Source organism: Plectropomus leopardus, chromosome 15, assembly GCF_008729295.1.
Source record: "Plectropomus leopardus isolate mb chromosome 15, YSFRI_Pleo_2.0, whole genome shotgun sequence".
Taxonomy (NCBI): Eukaryota; Metazoa; Chordata; class Actinopteri; order Perciformes; family Serranidae; genus Plectropomus; species Plectropomus leopardus.
Window position 1 is genome coordinate 26189348 of NC_056477.1, and position 13104 is coordinate 26202451.

Consider the following 13104-nt stretch of genomic DNA (forward strand, 5'->3'; position numbering starts at 1 on the left):
ACAGCTGTAAAATATAAAAGACAGACAATGTCTTCATATAAACCAACCATATCTGAGCAAATCACCCACATAAACATCAAAACCTTACATAATGGTCTGAAGAAAACCATTCACATATATGGATTTCCCTCGTAATTTAATCTTTGTGAGAAAAAAATGCTGATTGTAAAGATGCAGACTTGTTGGGATGAGATGATGGGATCTTGGCTTTCTCACAGATATGAATATATGAATAGCTGCCCCAATAAGACCTGTAATAATAATTTCATTTGGTCTAGATGGGCCCATAATTTAAAAAAAAAAAGGCAATGGAGCAGCAGCTTGGGCCTCAAGAGCCACCATACAGGGCACATTCTGTATTTGAATGAAGCCACATAAAAAATTCAAAGAATAAGAATGAAGGAAGCTGAAGGATGATTCTTAATGAATACTGCTACATGCATATGCTTTACATTATCATTAACAATTTCTAAATTAGGCTTTAAGATTTCAGATTTATTTCATACCATTCGTCCCGGTATGCTACGACTACATGCTTGCTTTAAATAGATAATACACCACAGTGAACATTTGGCTTCCATTGGTCATGAAGTAATGGAGAATGAAGCAGAGACCATTTTTTGAAACTCTTTCCTCAGTAGTGCTCTCAACTTAACAGATCATATCTCGTAGAAAATTGTGTTCTGTCCCAGTAATAGAAAATAAATGTAATGTCCACTGCGAGCTGTACCATGAGTGCAGCATTTCAGAGCTCATGGTAATCTATCACTTACAGGCCTCATATAGAAAACCTCTTGAATTTCCACACATGGCTGTTTCTCACTTGCACAAGATTTTGATGTTGCATGTTGTGTACAGCAGAGGTCTTTTGGGATCAGCGCAATGGTTGAATGCAAGAGACCTTTGGCATGCTCTACCAGAGAATAATACTGCCTTTGCTCCCAATAGAGCCATAAATAAGATCTCGAAAATAGGTCTTTCTTTAGCCAGTGAATGTCTCTAAAAAGTGGCTCTGTTTCTTGTTCCCAGATGATGCAGACACGGCAAATTGCTTGAGCATAAATGGGTTGAGGTGCATATGGGAAAGAGGCTTATTTGCCTTAACAGTAGGAGGATAAAAATGTGGCGATAACCTCTTGGATTCCTGTTTGCAGGATTTAAAGAGAGTTCATTTAGTCTACCTTCTAGCACAGTGCAGATGGTACAGACTGGCCTGGCTAAGAGCAAAGAGAAACTGGGTCTGTGCTGAGCTCAACGAGGGAGATGGAAAAAGGGAGGGCCTGGAGCTGCATGTTATCATGCTGAGGGCTAAAAAAAAGTCTAAAAAGGAGGTATGGGGTATGGTTGAAGTGATAGGGAGACTTGAAATCCAATAGCTGGATTTTAACGTTTAAACTTGCAATAAGCAATTTTTTGCTGATATTGGACATTTTAAAATTGAGAAGTATTGCTTTTCCTCCAGAATCATATCATTTCATTATAGGGACATGGAACATCCTATCAGTATTTAAACCATTTGATATTAAAGTCTGTAGTGACTGCTATTGACAAAAATATTGATAGTAATGCCTTCACAGATTTACTGATACCAATGCTTAAATAAGCAGAAGTGTAAGGAATAAATCAAAGAATGTTTATATGCTGTATTGATAGTATGTCTGGCTACCTAGCTTAATACCAACAGGATGTAAACTAGTGTTTTCTCCAAGGCCAAAAAGCACATCAATAACTAAGTACATTTTTTTGTAGGTATACACATCACATCAGGAAGTGCACTACGCTTTGATGCCAATTTTCTCAATGGCTAAACAGTGGAATTACAACTTTGGGATCTGTCATGTGATGCCATTAGGCCCCCCAAAACCTTTTTTCTCCTATAGACTTTTTTGGTATTTTTTACTTGGTTCAATTTCTAAGTCTGTGGTCTAAAAGAGCCGCTTGATGTGAGAGTAACTAAACCCCCACTTTTTTTCAGTTGAAAAGCAATATTTATATGTGTATTTAGTAATCTTGTTAAGTGATTGATTCAGGTCCAACTCTAGACATTTGTGTTAAAACTATTAACATTCCACATATCGTGAATAAATATCCACAGTGACTGCCCTCTAAAGGTTGAAACCTGGCTATTGCAATTGAATTTTGGTACTGGCTGATCCTGGTAGCAGGAGCCTGCTTTCATCATCAACCAGGCCCCCTATCACCGCCCCATCACTGCCCTCTCACCATTCGACTACTTTATGTTTGTGAGAGGGAAAGGAAGGTTCTGTGGATCAAGAGGCTGCACTGTGTATGTCTTAGCCCCTCTCCCTGCCCTGCCCATTTTTACAAAACTTTTTTCACATGGGGGGTTTAGTTACTCTTTAAATCATTATATCCCCATCCAAAGTTACCAGAGGACTAAACAGGAAGTTAGCTGCTCTGCTTGCGAAAGTATGTAGTAAGCTTGTCCTTTGGGCCCAATGATATGGAAGATCCAGGTAATATTGTACCTGCAAAGTCAAACTTTTAGGCTTCATGCACCACTTAGAAACTTTAGTACAAATGAACATAGTCCCACTTTGCTTGTACCCAGTTCTCCCAGGGGCTACATTAAAAAAGTTCTTTCTATGGCTCACACATCCACTGTGTAGTTATCAAAGTTAAGCTCACTTTAGCAGCAGGGCTGAAAATTAAATTTTTTGTTCACCTGCCGGCTGGTGAATTCCAAAATCTACCAAAGATTACCACTGTGTTTTGGCTGTCGAGTAAAGCGAATTTGGCAGCTCCTTGCATATTTTACCAGCATTTGGCTAATGTCTCATTCTAACTTCCAACCCTGGTTAGCAGCTCTGCTCTGTTTTTAATTGGACATGGGATTACATGGCGACAACCCCAGCAATGTTACATGAGCTAGAGTTATGTGTGCCAGTTCTTATCCTAAAAGCCATTTTCACTGGAACCATTTAAAAGTACAAAACTTTCTGCTTGAAAACACATACAGTGAGTATAAGCTACACAGTTGATCAGTGTTTTCAGCCAATTCATAAAGTAATGTTAGCTTAATTAGGTTGCTGAAACTGATCAAATCTAGCAACTGTTGCCAGGTGATAAAATAGACTAATGCTAGAAAGAAACAAGAAGCTGGTGTAGTCTAACTGGTTGAAAGGCACCAATCACTCCTAATTTCGATCTGGTTTGCTCTGCAGTTATCACAAAACTGTAAAGCTAATAGAAACTCAGTGTAATCTGACACCTTATGAAAGAGGAGGAACAGGTCTGATGAATTTCAGTGGTGCTGAGCTAATGAAAGTGACAGAAGTAGGGGGAATCATGTGCTTGGAGGAGATCCAGACGGAGGAAACAGGAGAGACAGCCGAGTCAGAACTGGCACTCATTTGAGCTCTGTGCTTGAGGGGAAACCATGAGCACAATTAAAGAGATGGTGTTTTACACAGTAATAGATTTCCTCCTGTCACCACATGGAAAATGTTCATTTTAACACCTCATTTACTTTGGTGTTCATTCTTAAAATCTTTTTTCCCCCCTCGTTCAATCAAGTGAATAAAATCCATCAGTGCTATGGGAAATCTATGTCACCAAAGCATTTCCAGATTTTATTAATCTTTATGATTTGTAATGCAGAGGTAATTTGAATATAGCACGCAACTTCAAAGTAACTAATTTCAAAATGAAAAATGATAAAAACTGTGTATCTGCACAATGAACAGCCTCCTGCATGGAGGCAAAGGAGATGTTTCTCCCCATCTGCATTTTTCCTCTCTTTTGTGAGACTTAAAGACTGCAAAAATGAGTAAATGACTAGCCGAGATGAGTGTTTTTTGCAGTGCATCAGGGCCAGAGTGCTGTGTAAAACAGCCATCTGTCTGGCCCAGACTGTAATGAGGAGACCTGTGCCTTGGTGGACAATTCAATCCAGCTAAGGCCTTCTGTCTATACCAGAAATAGCAGGGGGCTGTTTAGCTTTTAATGCTTCACAGGATGGTCAAGTGCTACACTCGGGGCACTGGGAGACACTTTTTAGGGCCAAAACAGCTGCTTAGGATTTATTCCTCAAGTACTTTGACAGTGAATAATGATGTGAACTTCCTGTCTTTTGCGAGGGTTTCATAGTCACTGTGTTTACACGGACACAAGAAGCCGGGTTGCTGGGAGAAATTAAATCAGAGAGTGCGCTTACTTGCAGGTGGTTGGTAATCAGATTCCAACCCGACCCCCTCCCAGAGCTTTTAACCAAGGCTGGCATATTTCAAGTGTATTACAAGGATGAGTAATGATGTTTCCTGCTGCACTGCTGCCACAGTGATACTTTTATACCCAAGTCTTTGTCATGCACGCTGTTATAATAGTCCACAGGAATATTGCAGCTGAGTCGCTAGAGGGAAATGTTGGCATTGTACATTTCTGCAAAGCATGAATATGTTACATTTGCACATTTCGTTTCATGTCAGTGTTTCTGAAGTGACTTAATATTTAAGCTGAACTCGTCATCTGGAAGTGGAGGGGATGGTGGATGGCGTGTCACTTAGACAATACGCCTGCCAAGCTGCAGACCACTTCAGACTTCTGTTAGTTTTGTAGCAACCCATCAGTGTGTTTTTTAGGTGCCCATTAAAGGTGTTTTTCAGCGACCTATAGATACGTTGCCATCTGCTTTTTAGGGTACAAATACGGGTGTTTTGTATTGACCCACTTTCTTTGTTTCCATTGTGTTTTTAGGCTCCAAATGTGGGTGTTTTGTAGCAACCTGTCAGTGCGTTTCTGCTGGGGTTCAGGCTCCAAACATGGGTGATGAATATATTACATTTGCACATTTCGTTTCATGTCAGTGTTTCTGAAGTGACTTAATATTTAAGCTGAACTCGTCATCTGGAAGTGGAGGGGATGGTGGATGGCGTGTCACTTAGACAAGACGCCTGCCAAGCTGCAGACCACTTCAGACTTCTGTTAGTTTTGTAGCAACCAGTCAGTGTGTTTTCATTTATTTTAAGGCTTCAAAATTGGGTGTTTTTTATCGACCCATCATTGTGTTTCTATTGGGTTTTTTAGGCTCCAAACTTGCTTTGGTAAACACCCATCAGTGTGTTTCCCTTGTCTTTTTAGGATCCAAGCATGGGTTTTTTGTAGCAACTCATCAGTAGTTTCTTCCCTTGAGACTGCTGTTCCTGTCAGGATTGTGCTTCCAAAATTGTTTCTAAGCCCAAACATGATCTTTTCCTTACCATAACCAAGTGGTTTTTGTGACTAAACTTAGCCACACATCAACCACAGCGTTGGTGAAATATCAAGTTTCAGTATTTCCACTACATGATAACATGCACATTTCTCTTAATCCCTTTCCCAAATTAAGCAAACCAGGGTTCTTGATATTGAAGAAATCAGGTCAAAAAAATGTTTTAAAGCATAATATTTTTGTGCATCTTGTTTGTCATTTGAAGCCAGTGTAAATGTGCGTTTTCCCTGTGGCCCACTTAGGCATTTTACTGACAGCATTGAGCGTTGGTGGTATCCCTTCTCAACAGTCATGCAAATAAGCTCTTACCACCCTTTGGAGACTGCTGTAAAGCCACAGTAAAGGATAGCTTCTGATTTTTTAAAGTCTATTTTATTACAGTACACACATACCATATGCAGTGAATGCTGAGAGAGTTATTGGTTGCTGTATTACATCCTCCTCTCCTTGCTGACCATGCAAGCAATCCCGTTGTAGCAACAATGACTCTCTCAACGTACATTTGGCGTATGAGTTTGATATTAAGATCCAAACTTAACAGTGTCCATTTCATTTTAGCATTGAGGAACTGAAAATGCTTTAGTATCTGATCTTAATGTAAAACATAATAAAAACATAACAAGTGAAGATTTATGACCTTATTTGTCTGCAAGACAGGATTTGCAGTTGACACATGATCTGTTTAATGATCGCTTGGTTGCCACAGTAATGTTCCTGTAATGACTCTGACCTCTCAGGAGTCTTGTCCCGCCTCTGACCTTTCACAGCCACTTCCTGACAAAACCCACAAAACTTGTGATAAATAAATAATGAGGTACTTTGTTTGGAAGTGGTTTTTGCCACAAACTTGTGTGCTTGAAAATGAAGTTCATTAGAGTAGCTCAGCGTGTCGGCATCACACGGAATAGGGCATCTATTTCAACAGTGGCATTAATCAACAGCTGATAGATGCTGTGGGCTATTTTGAAAACATATTTCATTTGCATAGCAGCGTGGCCGCATTTGTGGAGCTGAAATTTGGCTCCGACACTTTTCGCGGTGATGTAATTCTTTCTTCCTGCCAATACAGTTCTGCAATGAGAACTGTTGTTATTTTAAAAATTCCTGTGCACATATTGTATGCAAACTGTCTGATTATATGTTGATCTTGTACTTATGTGGTTAATTCTGTCTTTCTCTCTTTTCTCCTCCCCTCCCCCTCTCTGTCTCCCTTTTGTCCTGGCTTCCTGCAGGTATGCATTGTGCAAAAGAGGGACACGGAGAAGATGTACGCCATGAAGTACATGAACAAACAGCAGTGCATAGAGAGAGATGAGGTCCGAAACGTCTTTAGAGAGCTTGAGATCCTACAGGAAATTGAACATGTTTTTTTAGTAAATCTCTGGTGACTATCCTATGTTTTTACACTTTCAATGTGGTCTGCACTGCGTGTGTTGCTCGCCTGCTTTGTCTGTCTGTGCATCTTGTATATTTACCCTCCCAACAGACAAGTGCATGCTCACTCTGAAATCTGTTGCAGCCCTAAAATAGATGTGGTGAATATTGTGCTCCTTGTGTTGCATGCACTTTATTCTCTGCATTTGGCAAAGTGTGTGGAAAAAAAGTTTTGTTAGTTTCGTTAAGGCTTGAAACCAACGGCTATTAATTTAAGAAACAATTTAAAACAGCAGCGATATTTTAGGGATATTAATTTTGACTCTGAGCCCATGAAGCACACTTTTGATAATTACTGTGGTTTGAAATGACCTTACTCTTCCCTTGAGTCTGATATGTGGGTGAATTGAGGCTGCTTTCATTATTCAACGCTCATCTCCGAGTGGAACACATTTCTAAATGTAATTGGGGACCTGGCACGGCATTCACGGCATATTACACAAAGCACTTTACTCGTCTGTAATTGGTAGAATGATCTTGCACGTGCCTATCTTCTCTGAGCAATCGCCGGCAGAATACTTTGTTATTCACGCATTGCATGATGGATTGATTACGTGCAGATAGTGAGCAGATGAGCCAAGACAAAAATCAAGCTCGCTCCCTCATCAAGTTGTGAATGATTGTATGAAGTTTAATCTATGGGATATTTTTGCCTGCTGGAGAAGCCACTCCACTAGAAACTGAGGGCATTTTAATGAGCGTACAGTAGTAGGGCTGTGTATTTTTTATAGTATAATTCCCTGCAGGAGTGTGTAGCTGCCAAAGCCTTCTGTGTTCTAGTTTTCCATGTGCTGTGTTGCTCTGCTCTCTCTCTCTCTCTCTCTCTCTCTCTCTCATATTCTCATCCAGCACTATTTTAAATGGCCATTAGTGGCAAAGATGCAAAACTGTATCGTTGCAGCTACGTGTGAATGAGAAGTTTCGCACCTCCTCTCTGTGCTTTGTAAGTCAGCCTCACAGAGATGCTACGCGGAGGTCCATCTCATGAGCTCAGCCAGATTCCCATCTATCAAAGTTAAAACAGTCATATGCTATGTAAACAGTCTTAGTTACTCGAATCGATATATTCTCATTTACATAATGAGAATATATTGATTATTCAGAGTAACTAAGGCTATGAGGATACATAATGTCATTAACACTTAGGGGTCAGTTCACACTGAATTTAAATAAGATATTATGTGTATCACTAATGATATTCTTACAGTTCTTGCAGAGAAGTTTGGTGTATGTGCCATAGATTTGAGATTCCTGTCCCCACTTAACAATAACCAAGGAGTGAGAACACGTAGTTGCTGCACTGTAAAATCTGACAAGCTAATCTTACTTAAAGAAATCTAGGAAACTGATTGCCTTGTAAAAGGTAAGTAAATATAACTATTAGTCTTAACTTTTAGCATCTTTAGTAAATTCATTTAGTTTAGTTTTAGTTTGTGCTGTAGTCAAGACCATATAACCAAGACCAAGACTTGACAAAAAACAGTGTGCCAAGACTGAGACAAGACCAAGACTTTAAGGGGCTGAGACCGAGTATGTATAAACAATTTTCCTCTGATTTCTATGAGAAAATATAAGCAAACACAGAGAAGCTGAATTTAATTGATAGAAGTTTGATGTTGTCCCAGCCGTCTCAGTAAGCGCTGCCTTGCAGAACCAGTTGTTCGCCTTACAACGCAGTCTCTCTCCCCCTCCGTGCCGCTGCCTGCATGTCGCAGTCACAAACAGTAGCTTGACCGTCAAGAGCACTCACTCTGCAGAAAAATCTGGGGATCAAAATGTCCCCAGAAGTGCACTGCACAGAGAAAACGACTGCTTGATTTGAAGCAATCTCAGTCAACTGGGAGCATCTGATTTTGAAGGGTCAGCCCTACGCATGGTACAAGAGACACATGCTCACCAGGCACACTGTACCATTGGGAAACAATAGTTTTGCCTGCAATATATTTCTTTTTATAAGCTTTATTTTCTGCAGGTGGGCATATGAGCCGTCTCAAGTGTGCATTAAACCACCATAAAACTACATGACCTCTGCTGACTTATTAGGCATTTCTCTTGGCTTCTCAATCACTTCAAATCGATAATTACACAAGATGCTTTGACCCCCTTACACCTGTGGGTAATTGAGATGAACCAACACTTCAGAGGGCACTTTAGATGGCTTTTCTTTACACTAGTGCACCCCTCCCTCTTCTTGCTCAGCACTCGTCTGTTTGCATTTGGCTCGCCATCATGAAAAGCATAGGGAAGCTGTCAAATCTGCATAACAAATAAAGCATCATAGTGAGGGCTGCAGAGAGCAAAGGCACATCCTCAACAGGCTGTTGTCACCACCATCAGATTGTGTGACAAGAGGAATGGCACGGTGAAACAGCTGTGTGATGGTCTCTGGATGCAGCTGTTACTATATTGGTGTAGCATGCACGGACCCTGAACTCGAGCAGCTGTGTTGATGTTAGTAATAACATCATCAGACTGGTCCCACGCAAAGCCTCCAGAGAGTGCAACAATGTCTATCTACTGTACCATTTTTGGTCGCCTTGTTGTGAAAACATACAGTCAGAAGCTGGCTGAAAATACAGTTTGGATTGTTTCCATTCTTATCAAGTGAATGGATTCATACAGCTGCTGTAAAGATCATCTTCTGGGACTTAAGGCCTTCCTGTGTTGTGCACAAAAATGTATAATTGAAGAAAAGTTGTGTTTTTCCATCTTAAGCCGGGGAGAGGAGAACACAGTGAGAAATAAAGGACATCAATTTATAGCTTGAGTCTATGGTAAGTTTGTTATTTCTGCCCCAGTTTACCTTGTGAGCATCTGTGCCAGCATTATGTGTTGCACCTGTATTGCACTGTCTGCTTCATTTAGCTCTTGCTTGAGACGGCGTCTCAACCGGGCATGTAATGAGATAGGACTGATGAGAACGTCGCTTCATCTTCCCATCGTCTCCTGTACTGTATAACAACTAGAATCCTAATTGGTTCGCTGCGTGGGTATGCAGTTTAACCAATTCCCTGCAGATCAGACAGTTGCCAGTATCCATAGGCTTGTCAAACAGAACGTTACAAATTTTTGGTGCCTGGCAAGTGGGCACCTCAGTGCATTATTAATGGATGTGCAATAGACCAGCTGGGGTTTTTGGGAATTGCCTATTCTCAAAAGCAAACAAATGAATAAAAAGATGCAAGTCATGAGAAACGCCAGCTTTGATAAAGCTCCATTGGAGTGTTTTTTGTTTTTTGTTCTTTTGTTTTTTTTTATTGATACTGTGCCAGGAGGGAGCCAAACAGACAGGCAGCAGAGGCAGAGAGAATGCAGGAGAACACACCAAACAGCTGTCAGAGGAAGTAATGATTCTTGTAATCACAGAAAGGTGTGTGGGGGGGTGGGGGGGGGCATCAAGTAGAGAGGAGGGGTGCACAAGACAGCACTAAGAAAGTATTTGGCATTGATTTGTTTCGTCAAAAAAGATGTGCAGACTAAGAGGATTTGTGAGGTTTTCCTGCAGCTCTTACCTTTACACAAAGACACACTTTCTGTCTTGAAGCGGGGTTTCGCTTTCATTGAGACATCCTGGATTCCTCTGCGCTTTTGAACAGCTCTGTCCGTAGCTTCAGAGAAAATTCATTAGGAGGCAACCTTGTGAGAGCCCACACTGAATTCCATCAGCTGGAGAAAGGCAGCCTTAAGCTGGGCGGATGTCAAGTTTGCAGCCCACAATAATTGCTGCGACCATTCCCTCGCTGCATAGATATGATGTGTAGGAGTCGAGGGTACGCTGAATGGATTACCTCGGAGGAGGAAAAATTAACTATCATCTACTGTGTGCACCAAATCCACACAAATCCTCGCAAGGATTTGTGACACATGAGAAGACGCTGACTTTTGCTTTCCCTCGCATGTGTTTAGAAGCCTCCAAGTGCAGGGGTCACCTCTCCCCACCCAGGAGCAGAGAATAACTAGCATCGGAGCGTAGCGGTGAATTTGATCCCCCGGTCTATGGAGTATAGTACATCATTATAAAAGCAAGGTTTCGCCTTAAGCGTTACATCACAACAGATCACTCTCAAACAGCATCACCCGTCCTCCCCGAGGGCCCAGAGACGCAGCAGTGAATCATGACCAAATGGACGCTGCCACTGTGCTGAAAAGTCGCAGAGCGGCGAGGGTAGCTAGGGTTTGTTGCAGCCGCTGTCGTCAAAGAGTTAGAGCTTTAAACGCTGTCCCTGGGATTGTCTTAAAGGATTTTCAAAACCAAAACAGTGGTGAGTCATCCAAAGGAGTGGTATATGGCGCTTTCCTTTTTTACTGTCCATCGCTTCATCAGAGTCAGAAAGCGAGCCAGAGGAGTGGTGAGGATGGATGTGCTGTGTCCTGTTCAGCCTCCATTAGGAATATTGATTTCAGGCCTATATGGAACAAGGCCTTAGGAGACTGTGGAACAAATTAGCCTCTACACCCCCGGTCAGCACATACAACAGGCCCTGTGAGGGGGCTTAGCCTTAAATCATCCTCATAAAACATGGCATCATTTCAAAAAGCACAGGAGTCTGTTTCTCTAATATAGCATTGTGCATCCATGGATTATTTTGCCCTGGATTTTCATTCTTGAAGGATTTAGGACTTTTACCGAAATTGCCCCTCACACTACTTTTAAAGAACTTTTTTTGTAGGGCATGACTTTGAAAGTGCACCTTGGGAAAGCAGGCCAGTGGAGGTGTCGTGTCTTAAGGCGACTGGTTGAAGAGGAGAGGCAGCTCATTGTTACCGGCGTCCTCAGAGGAGCGTGCGACTGTCTTGTGATTGAGTCATGCAGCCAGTTCCAGCCAGCCCATCTCTATCATCAACTTTATGTAGGCCAGTGAAACTTTGCAGACCAACCTGAGCCAACAGAATCACAAGCTCTTGGTTCTCTGTCGCTTTTTCATCAAAACTGTTCTCCTCTTCCGCTTCCCTCTTTTTCCCTCTCTCCTCCCTGCCTCCCTGGGCTCATTTGTCATTGTGGCCTGATTATTTCAGCCTGTTCCTTGTACTCCTTCCAGCCGGCTAACCTTCCTCTCTTAGTCGCTGTGACTGTTGCAGCCCAGTCCTGTCCTGGCCTTTCCACATGGCCTCCTCCTGGTTTTGGACAATAACTGCTCTCCCTAGACGCTAGATTACTGCCAGGCATTCACTCACACTCAAAGGTTTGACCCGCAACTCCTGTGTACTCATTGTAAAGCACCACTCAATAAATTGTGCTCATTTTTCAGTGTGAGGAGCAGCAGAGGGCACATTAAATGAGATTAGTGGTAAAACATTTCTTTGACCCATTAAATTGTCCCAGTGTGTGAAGCTCCATACCATAGGTATAAAATAGTTGAAGCTGCAATAGTGAATGTTTTATAGTGACAATAGATTATGAGACTTTGTGTAATGTGAAAAAAAAAACAAACTCAACTCTGCAGTTCCCCTCAGCTCATCGGAGTGTAAAATCAGCTCATTGTTTTGGCTTTACAGCCCACAGCTTTACCATTTGGTTCAGCCTTGCTGCTTTTGTCAGTGACATTTTGACAAAAAAAAGATCTCATAAACCCACAGGAAACTACCTACCCAGCACCAAACAGCAGATAAAGAAAGTTGGTGACTAGCTGCTGAATGTAGTAGAGCATTTATCAGCTAAAGAGACAGAGATTTGATTTCTTTAAAAGCTGGCGTAAACAAACATAGAACTGAAAGGAGAGTGAATATTGGACTTACCTCTACTGTTCTCAAAGCTGCATTTTGCATCATAAGATAGAGCAAATCTAACAAGAAAGTGGATAGAATGATGTATTTTACCTTTTACTTGGTTAACTTGATGATCCTCTCTCTCAAATGTTCTACATCTGACATTGTCTTGGTCTCGGGCTCGGCTATTGAAAACTAAAGTTGTCCCTGGCTGCTGATTTTGGACCAGTGTACAGTATGTCGCCTGATTTTACCAACATGATGTGTGAAAAGAAATACCCTCCCTCTACCTCTTCCTCTCTGGCATTAGGGAAATTTTGCAGGCAACACTGACACTGAACTCAGCTTTTACCAACACAGTCCACTAAAAGTAACAGTACTTACAGTAAGTGACTAGCTAGTAACTTCAGTTAACAGTACATGTCAAAATGTGTGTGAATTCCAATATAATCACATATGATTTCTTAAATGAAATTTGATTTGCTCTGGACTTGGTCTTGACATGGTCTTGACTGCCTTTGGACTTGGTCTTGGCTCAGACTCGACTGGACCTGGTCTTGACTCAGACTCAGCTGACTTGTTCTTGACTACAACCCTGTTTTGCACCTGGAAAACATCAGTACAACATACGTAGCCACAGTGTGATCTGGTGCAGATGATTGCTGGAAATGCAAATATCTGTTCTATGTATCTGATCTCATTGTCTCTGCCAAATGCTGACAAAATCATCAGCT

The 13104-nt window shown here is 41.5% G+C and overlaps 1 protein-coding gene across 1 annotated transcript in view; it reads left to right on the plus strand.

Annotated features, from left to right (window-relative positions):
* LOC121954685 (serine/threonine-protein kinase 32C-like) overlaps positions 1-13104 on the plus strand; it is a 92572-nt gene that overhangs the window by 50584 nt on the left and 28884 nt on the right. The window contains 1 exon segment of the mRNA XM_042502350.1: positions 6463-6614. Coding sequence (XP_042358284.1) covers positions 6463-6614 — 152 coding nt within the window.